We start from the raw sequence: 22888 nt of genomic DNA, 5'->3' as shown, positions 1-22888 counted from the left end.
TAGGGTTTCCACTCCCACTCAAATCTACGGGCTTTCAAACCCCCAAATCAATCTCAATGGCAGCCACCGCCGTCCAACCACCACGCTCCGGCAAGACCGAAAGCTACATCGACAACAAACGCAAAGACGACATCCGCACCGCCAACATCAAAGCCGCACGCTCCGTCGCCGACGCCGTCCGTACCAGCCTGGGCCCAAAAGGCATGGACAAAATGATCTCAACCGCCAACGGTGACGTCATCATCACCAACGACGGCGCCACCATCCTCAACAAGATGGACGTCATCCAACCCGCCGCCAAGATGCTCGTAGAACTCTCCAAATCACAAGACGTCGTCGCCGGTGACGGCACCACCACCGTCGTCGTCATCGCCGGCGCGTTTTTAAAACAATGTCAAATACTCCTCCACTCAGGTATCCACCCGACCGTGGTATCCGATTCGATTTATAAAGCATCAATAAAAGCTGTTGACGTTTTAACCGCTATGGCGGTCCCGGTCGAGCTTTCGGACCGGGAGTCGTTAATTAAGTCCGCCTCCACTTCACTTAATAGTAAAGTGGTATCACAATACTCTTCCCTTTTAGCTCCATTAGCCGTAGACTCTGTTTTATCTGTTGTCGACCCCGCCAAACCCGATTTAGTCGATTTACGTGACGTTAAGATAGTTAAGAAGCTAGGAGGGACGGTGGACGATACCGAGCTGGTTAAAGGGTTGGTGTTTGATAAGAAGGTTAGTCACGCTGCGGGCGGGCCTACGCATGTTGAGAATGCGAAGATTGCGGTGATTCAGTTTCAGATTTCGCCGCCCAAGACGGATATTGAGCAGTCGATTGTGGTCTCGGATTATACGCAGATGGATAGGATTTTGAAGGAGGAGAGGAATTATATTTTGGGGATGATTAAGAAGATTAAGGCTACCGGGTGTAATGTGTTGTTGATTCAGAAGAGTATTCTGCGTGACGCGGTTACGGATTTGTCTTTGCATTATCTTGCAAAGGCGAAGATTTTGGTGATTAAGGATGTGGAGCGGGATGATATCGAGTTTATTACCAAGACGTTGAATTGTTTACCGATTGCGAATATCGAGCATTTCCGTGCTGAGAAACTTGGGTTTGCGGATGTGGTTGAGGAAGTTTCGCTTGGGGATGGGAAGATTGTTAAGATTACCGGGATTAAGGATATGGGTAGGACCACGACTGTTCTTGTTCGCGGGTCGAACCAGCTGGTGCTTGATGAAGCAGAGAGGAGTCTGCATGATGCTTTATGTGTGGTCAGGTGTTTGGTAAACAAGCGGTTCTTGATTGCAGGCGGTGGTGCACCGGAAATTGAGCTCTCGAGGCAGCTTGGTGCGTGGTCCAAGGTTTTGAAGGGGATGGAGGGTTTTTGTGTTAAGGCTTTCGCAGAGGCACTTGAAGTTGTGCCGTACACTTTGGCTGAAAATGCGGGTTTGAATCCGATTAGTATTGTTACAGAGCTTAGAAACAGGCACGCGCAGGGTGAGATTAATGCTGGGATTAATGTGAGGAAGGGGCAGATTACTAACATTTTGGAGGAGAATGTGGTGCAGCCGTTGCTTGTGAGCACGAGTGCTATCACTTTGGCTACCGAGTGCGTGAGAATGATTTTGAAGATTGATGATATCGTTACAGTCAGGTAGATTGATGCAACTTCATCAGTTTGTTGGTGTTTTGAGGTATGTTTTTTCTTTTATGGTTTGAATTCTGTTTTGTTTTGATGGGATTTATGGTGTTTTATTTAGAACTCTATTTGTATGTTTTGACTTGGTGTTTTTGCTTATTATTTTATGAATGTTGGTCTATGAATTTTTGCTATCCAATATGTTCATCTATAGTTAGTAGAATTGGTTTGTAGTTTTGGTATTTCACTTCTTAGTTAATAGTTTCCCATCATTTTGGCTTGCTTCTTGAATTAGAGATTGGATCGATAAAAGCTTGAGCCAAGCCTTATCGAGCAAAGCCCGAGCCTCATTAAAGCTCATTTAGTTATCGAACCATGTATGGGATCATCTAGGTTCATCGAGCCAAAACGAGCCTGGTGTGTTTTTAAGTTTTAACCAATTATGTGTTAGTTCTGTATTCCACCTCCGAACTTGAGCCAATCTTTGGCTCATTTAACGTATGACGCACTAGCTCGAGTCGAATATAAATTTAAGTATTAAATAATAAACGAATTGTGCTTAAGTTGAGCACGAGCTTGAAAAAAGGAATCATGAACCGAGCTTGAGCTTTAGAAAAAGAGCTCGAGCTTGAGCTCTCATAAGTTTAAACGAATCGAGCTTGAGCTTAGTCAAGCTTGGGCTTGGCTCGTTCATAGTTCACACTCCCAAGGTTGATGTCATAAAATAAGTTGCTGTTTTTGTTAAATGTTTAATGTGTATTTTAAGTCACCTACATAGACATTTACGCAGCGTTGTAAAAATCGCTAGCCAGTTGGCGAGGTGGATTAACGATTAATCGGGATTAATCAATGATTATTGGCGCATAGTTGAGATTTTTACATCACTGCGTTTAGGGATTAGGGGTGTGTGGTTAAACTGGGGCCACTGTGCTGAACTCAAACTCGAAATTTCTTGAAAATCTTAATTGAAGAGAAGACTAGAGTCCTAGACTAGACTGGTACGTGATGGGCCGGTCTTTAGGGTTGGGTTGGTCTTGGGCTAAGCAAGGACTGTGTATGAATTTTCGATGATAAGATGTTTCATACAATCCCAATATAAAGCAAACATTGTTTGAGTGTTCCATTTTGTAATGCAAAACTGAACTTCAACTCTAGGGGTCTGTATTGTTGACATGAAAACATAACACAAACCTAACATGTAATTCAGTAATTCATGTCTTCGGGTCAGTTTTCATTTGTACCTACAAACACATTCAGCTAAAGGTGCAAGTCCATAAAAGTAATAAATAGATGTGCATCACACGTAGAGATGGGAGAGAAACGTGACGAAACAAAGATGAAAACTAGGGGTCGGGGGCTTGGGGCGGTGTTAGGCTCGTTTTTTGAGTCCTAAACGAGCCCACTATGTATGGCCTAAATTGACAATAAAAAATGTGTTGAGAATTTACCTGTACGTAAAAGCTATTTTGCAAAGGTTAAGTCTTAAATTAATGTATATACAATCATTTGAAATTATTATATGTTTAAATTAATGTGTATACAATCATTTGAAATTATTATATGTCATTATATATTGGGAATTAAAATAGAATACTAATGTGTGATAAGGCTGTTTATTTACGAAGTTCCCTTCATTCCAACGGAGAATCATCTGTAAACCATGTTCTTGCATGTTCATGGCACATGTTATTTGTGTCAATGTGTGCGTACCAACTTTATTTTATACAATACATTGTTTATTACGGTATCAAAAACTATTGTGTGGATGTGTGGGGGTGATAATTTTCGACGAATACATCAAACAAGACACGAAAATAATTAGGTATTGGGTTGTCATATCTAATTCGTTTAATAAAGGGGTCGTGTTTGGATTGGCCTTTTAATTAATATAGTCAAACGAGTTGACCCACTAACCCATTTAGGCCCCTTTAACCCATTTTTTGTGACAAGTCAATCGATTAATTTGTTTACAACTTGATTCGTATAAGTCATATCATAAACATGTTTAGATAAATAAGTTAAATTAATCATTTGTGTTCACGCTACGCGATAAAAAGTGTGTACTTCCTTGGTGATCTCCAATACATATCATACACATCCTTCACATCTTCTAAACTACGCACATGAACTTTATGTGTTGAAACTCACCTTACATATAAATAAACTTCATATTTTGTCCTACACATATGAAGAACATCATAGTAAACCAGACATGAGCAAAAATCTTTCAATCAATTCATAAGACCTACTAAACATTACATAAATTTTAAAGCATAAGCAAGAAGATAATACACTAGAAAATTATATAAAAGAAAATTTATGATCTTTTCCTGTTATCTCGCTCATCTCTCTTTAATTTAAAAAGAAGAATTTGATAATTTATCTTGTTAATATAACTTATGCATGTGGATGTGATGTGTATATTACATAATCTATACATTTGTAGATCAACTAAATAAATAAATTTAAAAAGACATTTCAACAATATTATATATATATTAAAAACCACTTTTTCATATGCTCACTAAATCAACTATTCATCAACTTTGAATATTAACCACATCAACTTTGAATATTAACCACATGTTTCTAACTTTTTTTTTTATTTTGCTTCATTTGGTGAATATGAACCACACATTTCTAACTTTGTTTTCTTATTTTGCTAGGTATGTATAGATTTTTTTGTGCTTTAGAGAGGTTTAATATATAAGCTTGCGTGTGATATTTGTTCCATATATTAAACATGTTGCTAAATACATTATCACAAAGTTTGTACTTTAACATGTAACTCTTCAAAGATCTCTAAGCTTTTCAAAATTTATAAAAAATATAAAATTTTCTTACTTTTGATAGTCACTAGATGTGTTTTGTGTCAAAACTTTTATAAATAGTCTATCGTTAATGATATCAAGCGACTATAATTGTGTACTTTTGTTATATATTCAAATTATGTGTCATGAACTATAAGACAACACGTATGTCCACCATTAGGCTATGTGTAGTGGAAGGGCTACAAATGGGGGCGAATTATGACACGTGGCGCCCAGTCAGCAAAATGGGCGAATTTTTTTTTGGGGTGTAATGGTGTATTGGCTACAAATTGGGCCCACAGTATCTTTTTTTATTATTTTCTTTTTATAATTAAACTAATCAAATAAAAAAAATTTCTTCAAATAATTAAATAAAAATGCATTAAAATTTAAAAAAAATACATAACTAAAAATATAAAAAAAACATATAGCTCGGTTGGCGTCATGTTTAGGTTCTGGTCGGGAAATTGAAACGGATAGCTCGGTTGGTTTAGGTCATCGGGTTCCATTGTAAGTTCACGTTCGATTGGTTTTGCGAACCATGGTGTTGACCGAAAGGACGGAATGGGTGGTTCGGTTGGTTCGGATTGTTTCTAGGATTCATTTTGCATATACATATATACACACACACACACACAACATATATACATATACATATACATATATATATATCACACACAACATACATACATATACAACATATATATACAATAGTAATATAATAATAATATATAATATAATAATAATAACCTTCATCTCCTCAAGGCGATAATTAAACCCCGCCCCCGTCCCAAATCGCCCAGATATCTCCCGGGGGCGGTGTTCGCGCCCAAATTCGCCCCTTTTCGCCCCTAACTCACGCCCACTACAGATAGCCTTAGTTAACTCACTAGCATGCCCGCACGCCGCAACGCGCGGGTAAAAAAACTTGTTAGTATCATGATTGTTTTTATTTATACATTATTATACATATTAAAAGTATAAATCGTTGATAAAAGACATAAAGTTTGATTTATTATTTATGTTATCGGAGTAATTTATTATTCTATAAAATTATCAGCCTAAAATATAAAATGGTAAAATAGTGTTTACAGGAATAAAGTGGTAAAGATGGAATAAAGGGAAATTGTTTCCACTGCAGCGCTCAGTTTTGTTTTTCATTAAGATTTTAAGATTTTAATACTTTTTATTTCAAAATGATTTACAGAAGAAATTATTATTCTTCTGATAAAGTTTCAAAAATGATTATAATTTCTCTTTTTTAAAATAATTTTTTTGTTTCATTTATTTGAGCTCGTGTATAACTAACATCCACTTTTTTTAATTTTTTTTTTGTGTTTATTCTATCAAAATTATTGTTACAAAATTTCTCATAGTAAGTTATTAAACAAGTTGAGATAACACAAAATGCATTATATACAATTTCTTAACTTTCTCTTATTTTACTTGAACGACGAAAGCCCCAGTATAACCAAAGCCAGTGCTTTGTAATCTCATCATCTTTTAGATAAAATCTAGAGTTTTCTTCGCCTTGAATCAAACTTAAGACATCCGGAACAGAAACCTAGCATAAGTGAGTAAACCCTTTTCCAGTTTCCACTTCTGATCAATTAGACTCGCCATCATTGGGTCTTAACTTTCTCTTATTACAATGGATTTTAGAGGTTGCTTTTACCCTAGTGAATGAATGATATCATTCCATGTTACCTTTATGATTTAATTTTTTAAAAAATTATTAAGTCAAGAGTGAAAATGTAAAAATGATACAATGTTCTATTCACATTATATATGTTACAAACGAGCTTCGATGAAGAGTTTTTTTCTCTTTCTAAACTTCAATTTAACCTATTAACGATGAGCAATATACTTTTTAATATAATTAATTTTCACTAAGAGTTTTTAATAACTTTTTTCCTTAATCTTTTAAAGTTATCTAAATATACAGTTATCTTTAATTTTATTTCTCAACATTCTTATATAAGTTTAACTGAAAATGAAGATGCATTCAATATTAAGTATTTTTTTGGTATTATATGCGACTTTCACGTGCTTTGATATGTGATAGAGTAATTCTCCTAAGGTTTTTATGTTTTTAAAACAATTAATGTGATATATTATTCTTCATAATTTTCCACTCTAATTATATTTATAAAATTATGTTTACAAATTCAACCACTCCAAGAGGGTAGTAATAACAAATAAAATCTATTTAAGGGAAAATTACTTTATTCTTTTACATATAAATCATTTGCTTTAGTAAGAGAATATGTTATATCGAGATATAAAGATTTGCCTTTTGTTGCCTTTATTGGAAGAATTTATTCGGTGTCGTAAATCATTATGCCCTGCTAATATGCATGGAATGGAACTAGTCTCACGTTATTTAAAAGGTAAAAAAAAAATAAGTATCGTCATACGACTTATTATCGACTGATATTGTCCATCAATAATTAGTATTAGATTATCTGCCCGGTAATCTCTCGTTAGCTACAAAATGGCCTAAATTCCAAGTGAATGTCGTGCCACGTTTTTTCCCGTATAGTTTCACTGACTAAACATGTCTTTAAAGGATTTTTAATTTTTTTTTTAACCCAATACTTTACTTCATAGAAACATCCAAACGATTTACAATGAAGTGGCAGGTAAGCGGGCAACAAGCTGCGCCGCAACCCCGTTTTGGATAGCAAAAATTGAAAGTGCAAAATTTGTAGGTTTTATCTGGTTAGTTCAAAGCCAATTACTTAGTACGGTCAAAACTATACGTAAACAATGATATCAAATATTTTCTTATATTTATACTTTTTTCATTACCTACCGTTTGACATAACTTACACAAGAGTCACCATTTCAAATGGATAGAGTTAGTTTAAGGAGTCAAAACTGTAAATAAATTTTAACGTAAGATGTTTATCTGTCTAAAAATTTTATTTTAAGCTGAAAGTGCTATGTGAAATAAACAACAAGGTTTAAAAAAGCAATTTACTCGTTACAATAATAATAGAATTAATATATCAGTTTTGGTCCTTTGCTTTTACTTAAGTACGACGTGACCTTAATTAATTTATATGGTACAATAGTGGACCTTTGACATTAAAGGAATTCATGTGCTATTTATTCTACTTATGTTACAACTGAACCGTTATTAAAATAAGTTGACGGTTTATCACACCTATATGAATTTAGTGTACTTGTAAGTCGTTTTCGTTTATAGAACTAAACGAACTTTAATCATGAGCTTTGTTGTTTAAAAATCTAAAATAAAAAACAATTTGTTCAATAAACGATTAGTAAATAAGAGGGGAATGATCATGAGAAATTCACTGATATCGAAAAACATCTTCGTTCAATACATTGTTACATACATTATTTAGTACAAGACATTAGGTTTTCTTCGGAATGTTTGATACTTGAAAATTCCAACTACTGAAAGTTTCGTTTAAGAGTAAAAGTCCGTCTCGGGATACATATCATATATATCATAAATGAAGAAAAAATTTCTTATTGATTTATCTAGTATCGAAAATGTTTTATTGATTTATTTAGTATACACACCCAAATACTTCATTTCAAAAATTGAGTTCAAGTCCCACACATGATAAAAAAAAATATATGAGTTTCCGGTTGAGTAAATGATAGGCATAGCCCTCCTGAAGACCCGATTCATGTACCAGATCCATACCCACTCCAAGAGTCAAGTCAAGTCAAGTGAAGTGGGACATGGTTGGGTCAGTTTCATTCAGTCAAATACCACCTGATCGTACCTCCATGTTTGCTACATACAGTCAACTTTAATTCCCAGTCAATTTTTAATTCCATGTCATTTTTATTTGACAGTTTCAAAGCAGTTTGTATTTTCCCTAAATTGTAGCTACGTGGGTGGTTGGTATTCCCCTTTCTCTCGTATGTAATGCAAACTTGATGAATGAGAAAGGCAGTTCATGATTTTCATTATCTCTTTGTTTAGAGATTGTTATTTCCATTGCTATCCTAGTTTTTGGCAGAATTAGGAGGTGATCTTGGAAGCTGATTTGGAAACTCGTGGCGTATCTGTATCTCAGAGGTGGGTTTTCTTCTGAAGATGGTCACTAGGTCGGGACTGATGTGAGAGCTCCCTTTGGCCCTTTGAGGACGTGCCAGCCTGACACCCATACGGTCCCATACTACAGAAATAGAGATAACCAAATGAGTTAGTGATCTATCAGTTATTCAAATCACCGTAGTTCGTTAGTTATCCATCCAAATCACCATTTAAAGAAAAAATTGAAATGGTTATTATTTGGATGGTAGCATGGTACTCTTTACAACTAAAGTGTGATATGTGGTTGAACAAAAATCCAAAAAATTAATTTCTTCCAAATTTCACTTCTGCAACAAAATTAAAATTTAATGTCACCATCAATTATCACAATTATTGCTCAAGTATGCACCGTTTGGTGGAATTCGTACACGTATATTAATTCTTAATTTTAGAAGAAATATTGTTTATATTTTGATAATGACAGAGTTACTACTACTATAGAAATTGAGTTGCTTTTGTGGATTGAAATTGTAAATCAAAACCGGGTTGAAACACTGCTACATAAAAATTTTACTTTTCAAGACCAACAAGTCAAATTTTATTTATTTATTTAGCGTGTTGCTAAACGTGATCCTTTAAACTATTTTTACTGATTACTAATTTTTCATTTAAATTACTGTTTATATAATAATAACAAAAAACACTAAAAAAATATAACTCAATAGTTTTTGTTTGATATTTTGAAAACACAATGAAAAGAAAAGAAATTGTTAAGTAGCTAATTTGTCAATAAAAAATTAAAGTTTAGAAAGAAATACGTACGTTAATAATAACTCAAAAGTCAAAAGGTTTATAATATATAACTCAGATCATATTTTCCTTTTAACATAAAAATAGTAGTTTTCAATATTTTTTTTCTTAGTATTATGTTATCGTCGAAAATATTATTGTTTTGCATGCAGATATATTAAGAGTCAAAAACAGGTTTGACAGGTACAGACTCAATTGGTCAAACATAAAAACATTATCCTCTTTATCCAAATATATACAATAAAACACTTGGATTTTTGTTTTGTATAAATTTCCTTTTTGAGTAACTTTTATGATCACTTAATTTTAATCCACTGCTAACCATCATATAATAATATGATGCTGATAACTTCAAATAACATTATAGAGGTAGGGTACCAAAAAGACCCAGATACCCTTGAGTAACACCCGCGGGTTAATCAGAAGTCCCTCATAGGGCACCCACGGGACATACAAATCATCCGCATAACCATGGGCGGAAGAAACACTTCCATAGGGCATGCGGAAGCATCCTGGCTCCTTCAGAAGTTGTCCGCATGACAGAAAGACCGTCCGCACAAACAACTACGAGGTAATGCCCCGGGACAGCTGTCAGTGTGTAGTAACTAAAAGATTTACCAAGATGCTCTCTTAAGTAATACGTGATGTATCAACCAATTATTGAAGGACACCGGAGGGTGGTTACGGGAAGACCCCCCACCTCATCCTTCCCTTAACGAGCTCACGGTGTTCTGTTTTGAAGGATTCACGTCATTGGACTTTAGGAATTATGTTCATATCGTATTGGCAGTTAACCGTATCCTACCATGTAGACTCATCAGATCTAAGACCCATTAGTAAAGAGTAGATCCGTGTTTCTTCATGCATGTTTTTATTCATGAATGATATATTTTTTTACTCACTTATTTTGTTCAAGTTTGTACAATTTAAAGCATTTTTGGTGAAAAGGTTAAAATAATGAAAGATTGGTCAAAGCTTAAAGTCTAAAACTGTTGGTTAGCAAATGTTTAGTACTTCACTCTAGTAATAACAGCCTGGCAAGCATCCAAAGAACCAACCCCACTCGATACAAGTTATAAGTACACCTCATTAATAATTGGGTCCGCTAATAAGTTAAGTCTTAACAAAACTGATTATTTTTTGTATGAACATTTTATATTTTAAATTCCTAATTAATTTATAAGCCTTAAAACATGATGGTGATTTCCGATAAATTATGAAACACATGGGAATAATTAGGTTTTACATTGTCATATCTAACCTGAAGAAACACTAACCAGCCCCGGGCAGATTACGGATAATCTGGGGGTTAGATAGTTGTTTCCCACGAGGGGTTAGATCCGGCAAAGATGGTTCTTCCGATAACCTGCAAAACAGACACCGTGAGCTCGTCACTGAGAATGAGGGGGTACCTCCTTGTGACCACCCTCCGGCGTGAGAATCAGACTAGATTGCTCTTGAATATAAGTGTATATTAAGAGAATGCTAGAGCAGTTATCAGGTATAATATGTAAGATACAAGATAAGATATGATGTATGTGATAAGATGAGATGATCATACCATTTGGGGTATTTATAGCCGAAGGTAGGTTTCCAAGAGGGTATAGCCGGCTGAATAGTATTCCTGTTCATCCAACTGTGGCCTACGCACGTGCCATGCTGGTAGTTGGTGGGTAGGTAGCGGCTGACAGTGACCAGGCCTGCTGTGTACTATTCCTTTTCCACCAACTACAGGCTAAGCACGTGGTATGGCAGGAGTTGGTGAGTAGGTAGCGGCTTGTGACACCCGGTAAATTCCCAACCCCTTAAACTAAGTAATCAACCTAATAATTAGGTGATTGTAAATATTATGCGCGCCATGTTAGCGCATGCATTTGTTATGAGCGCCCTGCGCGAGCGCGCTATGTTAAGAAATCAGCGCGGGCACATTATGTGCGCCCGGCGCGAGCGTATGTTAGAATCAGCGCGGGCATTTGTTATGTTTGCCCTGCGCGAGCGCGCCATGTTAGTCAGCGCGTGCATGTGTTATGTGCGCCCTACGCGAGCGCACCATGTTAAGAACCAGCGTGAGCATATGTTATATGCGCCATGCGTGAATGATTTGGCTTTATGTTTTCATGTAACTTAAACGTTATGTTGTCTATGGGTTGACCATCCCGCATGATGCTAAGGCGGGTGCATCCTACATCGTTTAAGCGCGTGCGGAAGGGAACTAACCTACCCGCATGGCGGGAACTTTGAGAGCTAGTTTGTCTGAAGCTCCAAGATGGAATTGACTTCAACATGACTGATCACTATGTTGAAATACCAAGACCACCTGGAGAATCTACAAATGAAACTCAATGTCCCTAACTGCGAGAAGGTTATGCACCTACCCGCAGCAAAGAAATGTCCTACACGCTGAAAGCTATGCGCACCAAGTTATACGCGCAGAACACTTAGTCAAAATGATCAGATTTAAGGAAATTGTCCCCGCCCAAAAGAGGGCGGTAGCGTGTTTCAGAAAACTTCTACTTTTTACTGTACACTGACAAAAGTACCTGAAAAAGCACACTGTAACATGAAAAGTCAACTGTCAGCCACCCTATTCTCACCAACCCCAGACCTGCATGTTCCGTCCAAATCAAATCAAAATCTTTTATCCACCACTCCACTCTTAAGTAAATAATAATAACTTCCATACTTTATCATCATTACACCTAGATATGAAAAGATTTCAATCCCCTAAAGCAAGGGATTGTGTTCCCTTGAGTTTGCCTATAAATTTGTAGCCTAAATTATCACCCAAAACACACTTCAAAGAACTACAAACTTGCACTAATCTTTTCCCAAGCATCCGTTGTTTCCAGCTCCGATCCTGTTACTAGGTAAGCCGAGAATATAACCTTGAGACCTACTATCCAACCCTTATATTCTCCTATTACTTGATCTTAATATATATACTTGTTATTTAATCGTATTCTAGACCTTCGATTCCGAGGCCAACACCAAGAAAACCCGAATCTCGATTAATCTCTTAACAAAGAACCACAGGTGAGTCTCACAGCCCCTATTTTCACTGTTTTCACTATTTTTAAACTGTTTTCGGGGCGAGGGACACGTACTTAAATAATGATTTATCATGGTATACTTACAAGCTATGCAAGCGATTATGTGTTTAAGTTATGTTTCATGATGAGCAATGCGAACAGTTATCTATGGTTTTTTTTTCGATTGTTAGTGCACCAGATTCGAGTAAGTGATCACTTTACCATTGGAACTCTAAGGGTAGGGACTGCTGGTTTGATCCACCCACTCGTAGGGGTCGCACCTCTTTGCATGGACGAGTGCCTAGTATGGTCATGGGGCAGTACTATGGGTTTGAGCCCGCTCGTAGGGGTCGCGCCTCTTTGCATGGACGAGCACGGTTTTTCAGAAATGTCCACGCGTAAACCGCGGGACGATAATACATTATTTCAGCTCGTAGTGGCAGCGCCACTTTGCATGGACGAGCACATGTTCCTGAAACGTTCGCGCGTAACCCGCGGGACGGTATTACTTGTTTCGCTCGTAGTGGCAGCGCCACTTTGCATAGACGAGCACAGTTCCCAGAAATGTTCGCGCGTAACCCGCGGAACGATTTTATCAGAATATGTTGATAGAGCTATGTTTTACCAAGCATGTGTTTTAATGATGCTAACAGAATTATGTTTCAGAATGATTATGATGCAATACGATTTATCAAGTTACTAAAACTTGTGAACTCACTCAGTTTATACTGATTCAAATGTTTTTACGTGTCTTTCAGGAGATAACTAGGTAGCGCATGGAGTCACACTTAGAGCACCACACGCTGAACATCTAAAACAAGCTTTTTGGAAGATTTTGGTTTTATCCCCTCGATGCGCACGGTTACCCGCCGCGCAAGGGGATATGGCGAGGAAATCTTCAGTTTTATACTTGGATAATGTAATGTGTTTGTACTAAACTTCTCATGCGCAATAAAAATCTTTGAATGTTTTGCAATGGCCCGTGCTTAATTATCAATCCCCACTCGTGCGCGCCCGGCTGTTTCCGCCGCTCAGGGCCGGGTGTGACACGGCTAATAGTGACATACAGTACAGGAGCATGCTGCTCGCCATACTGTTGTCAGTGAGCCGTCGTATCTTTGGCCAGATCTTTTGCCCTTACCTCGTCAGGTACAGTACAAAAGATCCTTCAGTATTGTACGGACTGGCTCATTTGGGCGGGAGTATTCCCCCTCCCGCCTTTGTGCGGGAGTGATCCCGGCTTTGCTCATTCCTTCTTCAGGTGACTACTGAATTATTATTGAGAGTTAAGCCTTGTGCGTGTAGCCTTGCTGCGCGGGTGGCCTTCCCTGATGGCTTGTATCCGCAGCTGCGGGAACAGGCGGAGTACTTCACCATTGGGAGGCATTTCCTGCGGGAACAGCTTGCGTACAACGTGTGAGGACGTCACGTCTCTGAGCGTGGTGGGTCCTGCGGATCCAGTTGGTCTCTGCGCAGACGTCCCTTTAAGTTAAGTCTTGCGGGTTCAACCGCGCAGACGTCCGTTAAGGAGTCTGCGGGTTCAACTGCGCAGACGTCCCTTTTAAGTTAAGTCTTGCGGGTTCAACCGCGCAGACGTCCGTTAAGGAGCCTTGCGGGTTCAACTGCGCAGACGTCCCTTTTCAAGGTGAGTCCTGCGGGTTCAACTGGGCTCTGCTGGGACCTACCTCTTCATAACCGGTTTAATAAATAGATTGTGCACGAATTAACAACTTGACTACTATCTACCAACCCATCAACCCATTTGACTTGTTCAAACAAACGGCTCATGTTCGATAACACAATATTAAGTGTGTGCGGAGTAGGGTATATGCAATATGTGACATTATTTATGATGAAAGTCATATTGCATCAATCTTTCATCCGACACGAGTGATACCTCTGCTTAGAGATGGCCAAAAAAACCGGTTGGGGAACCGGTTTACCGGTTTAAACCGGAAACCGGTTTTTACGAAAACCGGTTTTTTTAAAACCGGTTTGACCGGTTTATAAACCGCCGGTTCGTATATCGGTTACAAGTTCTAGAGAAAAAAACCGGTTACTGAACCGGTTATGGAAAAAACCGGTTAATTTTAAAACCGGTTATTATGAAAAAAACCGGTTATTAACCGGTTATTTTAAAAAAAAAACCGGTTAATTAAAAAAACCGGTTCTAACCGGTTTCTAAACCGGTCCTAACCGGTTAGACCGGTCCGAGTTTTGCACCAAAAAAACCGGTTAATAAACCGGTCCGGTTATTTAAAAACCGGTTTTTTTCCAGGCCAAGAAAAACCGGTCCGGTTATTAACCGAAACGGTTTTTTTAAAAAAACCGATTTGTGCACCTCTACCTCTGCTTATAGCACCACAATACATAGCGTTAGTCAACGACATATGTCATATTGCATTAGTCATTCATGGACAAAAAATCGTGTCTCTGTACACATATGGATATACAAGGCCCCGCCCTCTCCTAATATAACATGTATGATCTTTAACGTAAGTGAAAATATTTCTTCTATTGTAAGAATATCAATAGAAGACTTGCATGATTAATAGTAAATAAATAGAGTTTTATTTAAAGCATATGTCTCTATATCTTATTATCGAAATTCTAATCAAGAGATACTCGATCCAAAGATGATATTGGAAAACATGTTTTATTACAAATAATCATTTAAGATAAGTTTAAAGTGTAGTTTTATTTTCAATTCGACAAGGGGTTTAAATCAAGGGTGTTTACCGTCCGATTTTTTCCAATTTAACGAAAATCAATTAACCACTAACAAGAGATGTAGGAAACGACTAAACAAAATGCCTTGGTTGGGCGGGCTAATTGGACGAACTGATTTTATAGATTTAACAATTTAATGATTATTTGCGTATATACAAACTACACGTTCTGCCCAACTTGCTTCAGTTTAAACGGTTCGGTATATTTTCCAAACACCTAAATTCAAATTCAAGCTTTTAAAAAAAATAAAATTAAAATAAAAAGAAAAAAGAAGAAGCTTAAAAAAGCATAATGGTTGGTTTTAATTGCATATATATTTTTTAAGCATCTTCTTTGCTTTACAATTTATGGGTTCCTTTATTTCCACTCTCAACTCTCAACCCCCCACACTTTACCTCTAGTGTTTCTCAACCTCATATAATTATTATTATTATTATTATTATTATTATTATTATTATTATCACTCAACTACTATATTCATCATGATCTTTCTTTCAGCTGTAAACTCTTGCTTCAATTCTCAATTTCTGTAAGTTTCCATCTTTCTATCATTATTATTAATAATAATTAATAACATTTTAGTTTCTTTAATCAGAAAGTTTATAGGTTTTCAAGAATCAAGCTTTAGTTATTTTCAAGAATTCTGGCTAGTGGGTTGTATTAAGAAAGTATATTAAGAAAATAAACCATTGCAATTTTCTATTTTTTTTGTAAAATTGTAAGAATTCTATTTTATTTATTTATTTATTCATTATTATTATTTTTTGGTTGTAAAATTTTAAGATTTTTTTTTGCTAGCATTGTTATTAACAGAATGTATTTATAAAAATATTTCATTTATATTATTGAGTTTCCTTAGTTATCTTATAAGAAATTGGAGGTTAAATTCCGTTATTTTGCTCAATGATTTAGCCCTGTTCTTGATTTTCTTGAAATTTAATAAAAAGCCTCTTGCTTTATCCTCTTTTTTGCAGGAATTATTTGGGATTTTCAAGAATTCTGTACTTGTTCTCAAGTAGGTTGTATTAAGAAATTGGATTTTTGCAAAATTTCAAGATATTGATTTCATGTAAAATTCAAGAAATTTGTTTGTTTTTTTTTTTTGTAAAATTTCAAGAAATTGGGATTTTATAAAAAAATCAAGATTTTGGGTTTTTTCTAAAATTTTATGAAATTTGGTTTCTTTATAAAGAAGAAATTGGGCTTTTATAAATTTTCAAGATTTTGGAATTTTTGTAAAATTTCATCAAATTTGGTTTCTTTTATAAAATTTTAAGAAATTGGAGGTTAAATTTCTTGAAGCTTTTAATGATTTAGCCCTGTTCTTGATTTTCTTGAAGTTTTATATATATATTAAAAAAAGCTCCTTGCTTTAATCTCTAATTTATAAACCCATGGGACTTTGTCATGGAAAACCCAGTCAAACCCTCGAAAGTCAACTCGAAAACACCGATTTCCCGTCCGAAACCGAACAGACAACACATAGTTCAACTGGGAAATCATCAAACTTCCCGTATTACAGCCCGAGCCCGTTTCACAACAGCTCTGCATTCAAGAACTCACCTGCAAACTCTAGTGTTAGTTCAACGCCTTTACGCATATTTAAACGTTCGTTCGCACCACCATCGCCTGCAAAACATATTAGATCTTTGCTTGCTAGAAGACACGGGTCCGTTAAGCCTAATGAAGCTTCAATCCCTGAAGGGAGTGAGTTTGTGGTTGGATTGGATAAGAATTTTGGGTATTCTAAACAGTTATTAACTTATTATGAGCTCGGTGAAGAAGTCGGCCGGGGGCATTTTGGGTATACTTGTGTTGCAAAGGGGAAGAAAGGGAGTATGAAGGGTCAAGATGTTGCGGTTAAAGTCATCCCCAAATCAAAGGTTTGATTTTATCTGTTTTTTTGCTAATAAACATTATATGGGCTGTGTACTTGTGTTTGGCATTTTGTTTTGAAATTCGTACCTGTTTAGGTTGACTTGATAGTTGAGATTAGGCCTCTAAATGAACCGAACGTTTAGTAAACTGTTCGTGAACCGTCCGGCGGGAAGTTCATTAATTTATCAAACGAACATACATGAACATTTTTTTGTTAAAATAGTTAAACGAACGAATATGAACACATGTCTTATTCGTTCCGTTATCTTCGTGGGCATTCGTTTAGTTCATTCATTTATGTCAGTTTGTTTATTTTTATTTATGGTTGTTAGTTTATGTTTGTTTAAGCTCGTTCAATTGCATATTCATTTAAAATCTTTAGGACCATTAAAGTCTAGTCTAGTTTTATGATTGTCATTACAGTTTATTCCAGTTTTAATAAATTTTTATGCCCGACACATTTATTTTCTTGTTTACTTTTATTTGGCATTCGCTCAGTTATGTTCTTCATCTATGTTTGTTTGTTTACTCTCATGAACCGTTTGGTTATACTATTAACGAACGAATACTCATTTTCTTAACGAACGATCACGAACAAGATTAATTGTTCATGTTTGATCATATTCAATTACAGTTAAAAGAACTAACATGAACATGTTCTGTCCTTGTTCGTTCAATTTGTTTACATGCTTACTGCTTAGTTGAAATAAAGACTTAAACTTGTATTACATTAAACTTAATTAAATCCACTAAAACAATAAACCCTTTGCAGTCTATGTTTTTTTTCTTTTTCTAATAACATTCTTGGTTTTGTTAAGATGACAACAGTAATTGCCATTGAAGACGCACGGAGAGAAGTGAAAATATTAAGGGCTTTAACAGGTCATGACAATCTAGTTCAATTTTATGATGTTTTCGAGGATCAAGATAATGTTTATATAGTTATGGAGTAAGTATAGACCCTTCATAAATTATTACTATTGGAGGCTATTTTAGACCTTCCACATTACATGTTTTACTTTTGTAGGTTATGTAAAGGTGGTGAACTATTAGACCGGATACTTGCAAGGTACGCTGTTAATCATATAGAATGTCAACCATGGTCAACCTTTTCAGTCAGTTTGTAAATACTTGTTTTTTTTAGGGGTGGTAAATACTCTGAAGAAGATGCTAAGGCCATTATGGTCCAAATTTTAAGAGTCACCGCGTATTGTCATCTTCAAGGGGTGGCCCATCGTGATCTCAAGCCAGAGGTAAATAGTTATGTATATATATATATATATAGGTATTTTTGACCATTATAAATCCCAAATTATTTGCTAATTATTTTGATATGTTGTTCCAGAACTTTTTGTTTATATCGAAGGATGAGCATTCGCTTCTTAGAGCCATTGACTTTGGACTCTCTGACTATGTAAAGCCAGGTCAAAGTCTTACATACTTGAATCTTGCCTTCATTATTATATCTAACCGACTGTAGTTATCTTTGACCATGTTTGACCGATCGTTAACTTTGCGTAGATGAAAGATTGAATGATATTGTTGGAAGTGCATACTATGTAGCTCCCGAGGTTCTACATAGATCATATGGAACCGAAGCTGACATGTGGAGTATCGGTGTTATTGCTTATATTCTTTTATGTGGAAGTCGGCCGTTTTGGGCCCGCACAGAGTCCGGAATCTTCAGGGCCGTGTTGAAGGCGGATCCGAGTTTTGATGAAGCCCCATGGCCTTCTTTGTCAACCGAGGCGGTTGACTTTGTCAAAAGGTTGTTGAACAAAGACTACCGAAAAAGACTAACCGCTTCACAAGCTCTAAGTAAGTTTCAATGCCTTTAAAGGAATCTTGTGAAACCGAATCAATGCTATCAGCCTACTTGTCAAATGTCTAAAACACTCTTTTTATAAAATAAAGGAATCTTGTGAAACCAAATCATAGTGATCAACCTACTCGACAAATGACCGAAATAACCTTTTCTATAGGATAAAGGCATCTTATGAAACCAAATCGTGAATGTCTGAAATACCCTTTTTACAGAACAAAAGAATCTTGTGAAAGCAGGTTGATACCTAGTTTCCGAATGTCCAAAATACACTTTTTCATAGAACGAAAGAATCCCGTGAAAGCAAATTGATGCTATCAACCTACTTGCCAAATGTCTAAAATACCCTTTTTTATAGAATAAAAGAATCTTGAGAAACCGAAATGTCTAAAAGTACCCCTTTTTAAAGTTTAGAAGAATCTTGTGAAACCAAATCGATGCGCTCAACCTACTTGCAAAATGTCTGAAATACCCTTCGATATAGAGTAAAAGAATCTTGTCGAACCAAAATAATTTTCGCGCCTAAATGTCTATAGTACCCTTTAGCACATGTATACCTAGTATTATACTAACGTTTTTACGTTTTCTTGATTAGGTCATCCATGGCTGGCCAATTATCATGATGTGAGAATACCTTTGGATATGATAATTTACAAGACTGTTAAAGCATATATATATTCATCTCCATTAAGAAAAGCCGCTTTAGGGGTATACACACCTTTTAATTAAAATGTTTGGACTCCTTGACTTTCCGGGTCAACCCAAATATTAATATTAAGTCAACTTATAGTTAAACTTATTATCCTACTTGGCAGGCTGTTGCAAAGACTTTGACAGTTACAGATCTAGGTTATCTTCGTGACCAATTCGCGTCATTAGGGCCGAATAAAAACGGATTCATATTCATGCAAAATTTCAAATCGGTACGTCCTTTTTTTTCTAAAAATTTGTGTCACGAATGATAATTTGTTTTCTTGTTAAAAATCTGCAGGCTTTATTGAAGAATTGTACCGAGGCAGTGAAGGATTCACGCGTGCTCGAATTTGTCCATATGGTTATTTACTAAAATACCCTTTTAGTGGTCAAGGTTAATAAGTAACTGAAATAAAGGAAGCTTTATGTGAACATTTTTATTTTATCTGTAGGTGAGTTCTCTTCAATATAAAAAAATGGATTTTGAGGAATTTGGATCAGCAGCCATTAACATTCATCAGTTAGAAGCAATGGAAAATTGGGAGCAAGTTGCGCGTCGTGCGTATGAGCTCTTTGAGAAAGATGGAAATCGCCCTATCATGATTGAAGAACTTGCCTCGGTATGTATCTAACTAGGGATGTAAGCGAGTTGAGTCCGAGCTTGTTTAGACTCAAACTCAGCTCATTTAATTTACAAGAGCTTGATCTCGGTTTGTCAGTAGTTTTTCAAGCTCGAGCTCGGCTCGTTTATATATTGCTTAATTATTTTAATAATAATTTAATATATAATAATAATTATTATAAATATATATTAATAAATAATATATAAACAATAGGCTTGTTCAGGCTCGTTTAAGCTTGGGCTTGTTTATCAAACAAGATTATTTTTAGGCTTGGGCTCGTTTAAGCTTGGCTCAATACAAACTTTTCCCAAAACACTTTTTTGTAGTTACAAATTTTAAAATAATTAAAAGAAATCAATTTGCCTTGTCCAAAACTATGAAACCGCCACTGTTTTTGCACATATCGTTCTTGGATATTACATATCAAATTTATTTTGTTTTTTTTCCCTGTAAATGTAGGAACTTGGGCTTAGCCCGTCGATACCGGTTCATGTGGTTCTTCAAGACTGGATTAGACACGCAGATGGGAAGCTCAGTTTCCTAGGGTTCGTTCGGCTTCTGCATGGAGCCTCGTCACGCGCATTCCAAAAAGCTTGAAAGATATATATAAAAAAAGATAATAAAATTATCACTACACCATCTGAACACAGGCTTGTACATAATGTAGGCCTCAGCTTGTTTAGTTTGCTAATTCACAAATTTGTGGTTTTTTTTGGTTATTTTCCGGTTAAGTTTCTTTTGAAGTTATGTAACTTAAACACATTTTATGTTATCTTAATAATGGTCTAAACAACTTGGTTGAGTGAAATTGTGTCTTTTTGAATACAACGAAATTCAGGGATAAACGACGAAAGTGTATGATGAACAGTGCTTTCTGGCGATGCACAATATTAGCAACGTGACGAACAGTTGTTTTTTTTACGTGAACACGCGATGGACAAATGTTTTCGATGAACTGTAAACGTCAACACTACGTATAACAATACTAGGAACATATTGTGAACATAAGCGCGACAATGAATAGGGTTTGTACTAGGAGCGTTAGCTCGGACACTTTGTCATAATATACAAGTAACGGGCTACAATTTAACTGAATTTTCAATCTATAGGATTAGGATCCGATGATAAGTACATTTAATGGAAAAAAAACTTTTTTTAAACGACTGACGAGTAAAGCCTGGCTACCCAGGCTAAACCAATGCAAAAGGCGACCTCATACGCCTGTGGCCGTAGACAACGTTGGATAACTCAAGCACACCATCTCCTGTTCTGGAGAAAACCAGTCGCTTAAAAGCCTACTGCGGTGAATCCCATTTGTGATAGGATTCAAACTTGAGACCTTACGACATCCAGCTTGAATCTTAACTTCCACTTCATTACCAGCTAAGCTAAAACTCATTTGTATTTAATGGAAAAACCAAATTATCTATTTTAATTAGTGACTTAATAATGACTCTGATTTTTTATAAAATGAATGACTCGCAATTAACTTATGTTCTCCTTTTAATAAAAAGAAAACATTTATAACTTTTTTCACAACTTTATTATTATAAAAATCACACCATAAAATAGATAAAAGTGTTATTACATATGTGTAATGAACAATTACATATACATAATATGAACATGTTGAATTCTTTTCTCGACCGTGAGATCCGACTCTTAAATAGCTTAAATTTTACAAAGAAAGATCACACGAGTTTCAGTATCCGATGCAAAATTCTTAAGAAGCTTATAGCTTGAAATCGGTGAAAGTGTTAATAGCAAGATGCTGTTTGAAGCATAATAAAGATTAAAGATGTTGGTGGGTGTAATGTCACGTAAAGAGACTAGAGTGATTGAAGCATATTATATGTTTGGTGTCGTAAGAAATCCAATTATGGTTAATAATAATAATATATGCTATTGTTTATGGACATACTTTTATTCCTATTCACATTATCCCATTAATAAATAATATTGCTAGGTGCGAAGCATACTAGGATCACATATTCGACACGCATATTATATGCTTGGTACACTCGTGTCCTATCTTACATCAAATGTAAAATAAATCCCAAAACATCGTATTTATTTATACCCTCGTCTATTTATGCTAAACATATATCTTGCAAAACGAGTTAACTTATTATAAGACACTAAATTATCTTTAATATTATTACTATACTAAAGAAACGTACCAAAATAGACATACTAATACAATTTCACTTAGCCCCCTCAACTTTCTCGATGACCTATTTCAAGATTAACTTTCACATTTTATTTCTATCAAAATATTATAAATTGATTTGAAAACAAAATAAAAGAAAGTTATAAACAAATAAAGCTACTTCTTTAACTGATATCGGCTTTAACTAAATGTACCCCTCTCCCTTGCTAACCATAGCCCCCCCCCCCCCCCCCTCCCGGAACTTTCATTTCTCCTTAACATTTGTAATTGACATATTAATCTCTCTTATTTTATTTTATAATTCCCTCAAATATCAAATAAAAAACTATTAAGTTTTTATTTTTGTTTTACAGTTTTTTTTATATTTTTGTTATTGATTTTATTATTTTATTTCTTTAAGATCTTATTAAAAGTTTGTTTATTTTTTTGCATGTATTAAAACGTTTTGTATGCTTTCCCTAGCTAGTTTTTTTAATTTATTTTTTATTTTTTTTATAAAATGTATTCAAAACAATTTGATTTTATTGTTAGGTTTAGATACATGAGATTAATGTTACCTTAGAAAAGAGCCAAATTTGTTTATCAAGTTGTATGTTATTTAACCCTTTTATTTATAAAAAAAAAATATGATTTTTTATAAAATAATGTAAACTATCTCTTAATTTA

At 35.4% G+C, this 22888-nt stretch overlaps 1 protein-coding gene and 1 pseudogene across 1 annotated transcript; both read left to right on the top strand.

Annotated features, from left to right (window-relative positions):
- On the top strand, window positions 1-1868 carry LOC143572800 (T-complex protein 1 subunit delta pseudogene; annotated as a pseudogene).
- Window positions 1869-16295: 14427 nt separating this feature from the next.
- LOC143572798 (CDPK-related kinase 7-like) lies at window positions 16296-20705 on the top strand. The gene is made up of 11 exons (XM_077057852.1): window positions 16296-16919; window positions 17733-17863; window positions 17942-17983; window positions 18059-18167; window positions 18260-18338; window positions 18436-18732; window positions 19332-19444; window positions 19552-19659; window positions 19728-19790; window positions 19882-20049; window positions 20512-20705. Exons 1-11 carry the CDS (start codon window positions 16431-16433, stop codon window positions 20647-20649), a joined length of 1737 nt encoding a protein of 578 aa, XP_076913967.1. The 5' UTR covers window positions 16296-16430; the 3' UTR covers window positions 20650-20705.
- Window positions 20706-22888: the final 2183 nt, after the last annotated feature.

The sequence above is a fragment of the Bidens hawaiensis genome, unplaced genomic scaffold, assembly GCF_021521415.1.
Source record: "Bidens hawaiensis isolate Kalapana, Puna unplaced genomic scaffold, B.hawaiensis_p1.1 tig00026011_1, whole genome shotgun sequence".
Lineage (NCBI taxonomy): Eukaryota > Viridiplantae > Streptophyta > Magnoliopsida > Asterales > Asteraceae > Bidens > Bidens hawaiensis.
This window is presented reverse-complemented; position numbering and strand designations above follow the sequence as displayed.

Bases quoted from the DNA above. Each gene is read 5' to 3' on its own strand.
- LOC143572798 (XM_077057852.1), top strand. From the start codon at position 16,431: ATGGGACTTTGTCATGGAAAACCCAGTCAAACCCTCGAAAGTCAACTC. The intron at 16,920-17,732 runs GTTTGATTTTAT...GGTTTTGTTAAG, and splicing joins AAGTCATCCCCAAATCAAAG to ATGACAACAGTAATTGCCAT. The intron at 18,168-18,259 runs GTAAATAGTTAT...ATGTTGTTCCAG, and splicing joins ATCGTGATCTCAAGCCAGAG to AACTTTTTGTTTATATCGAA.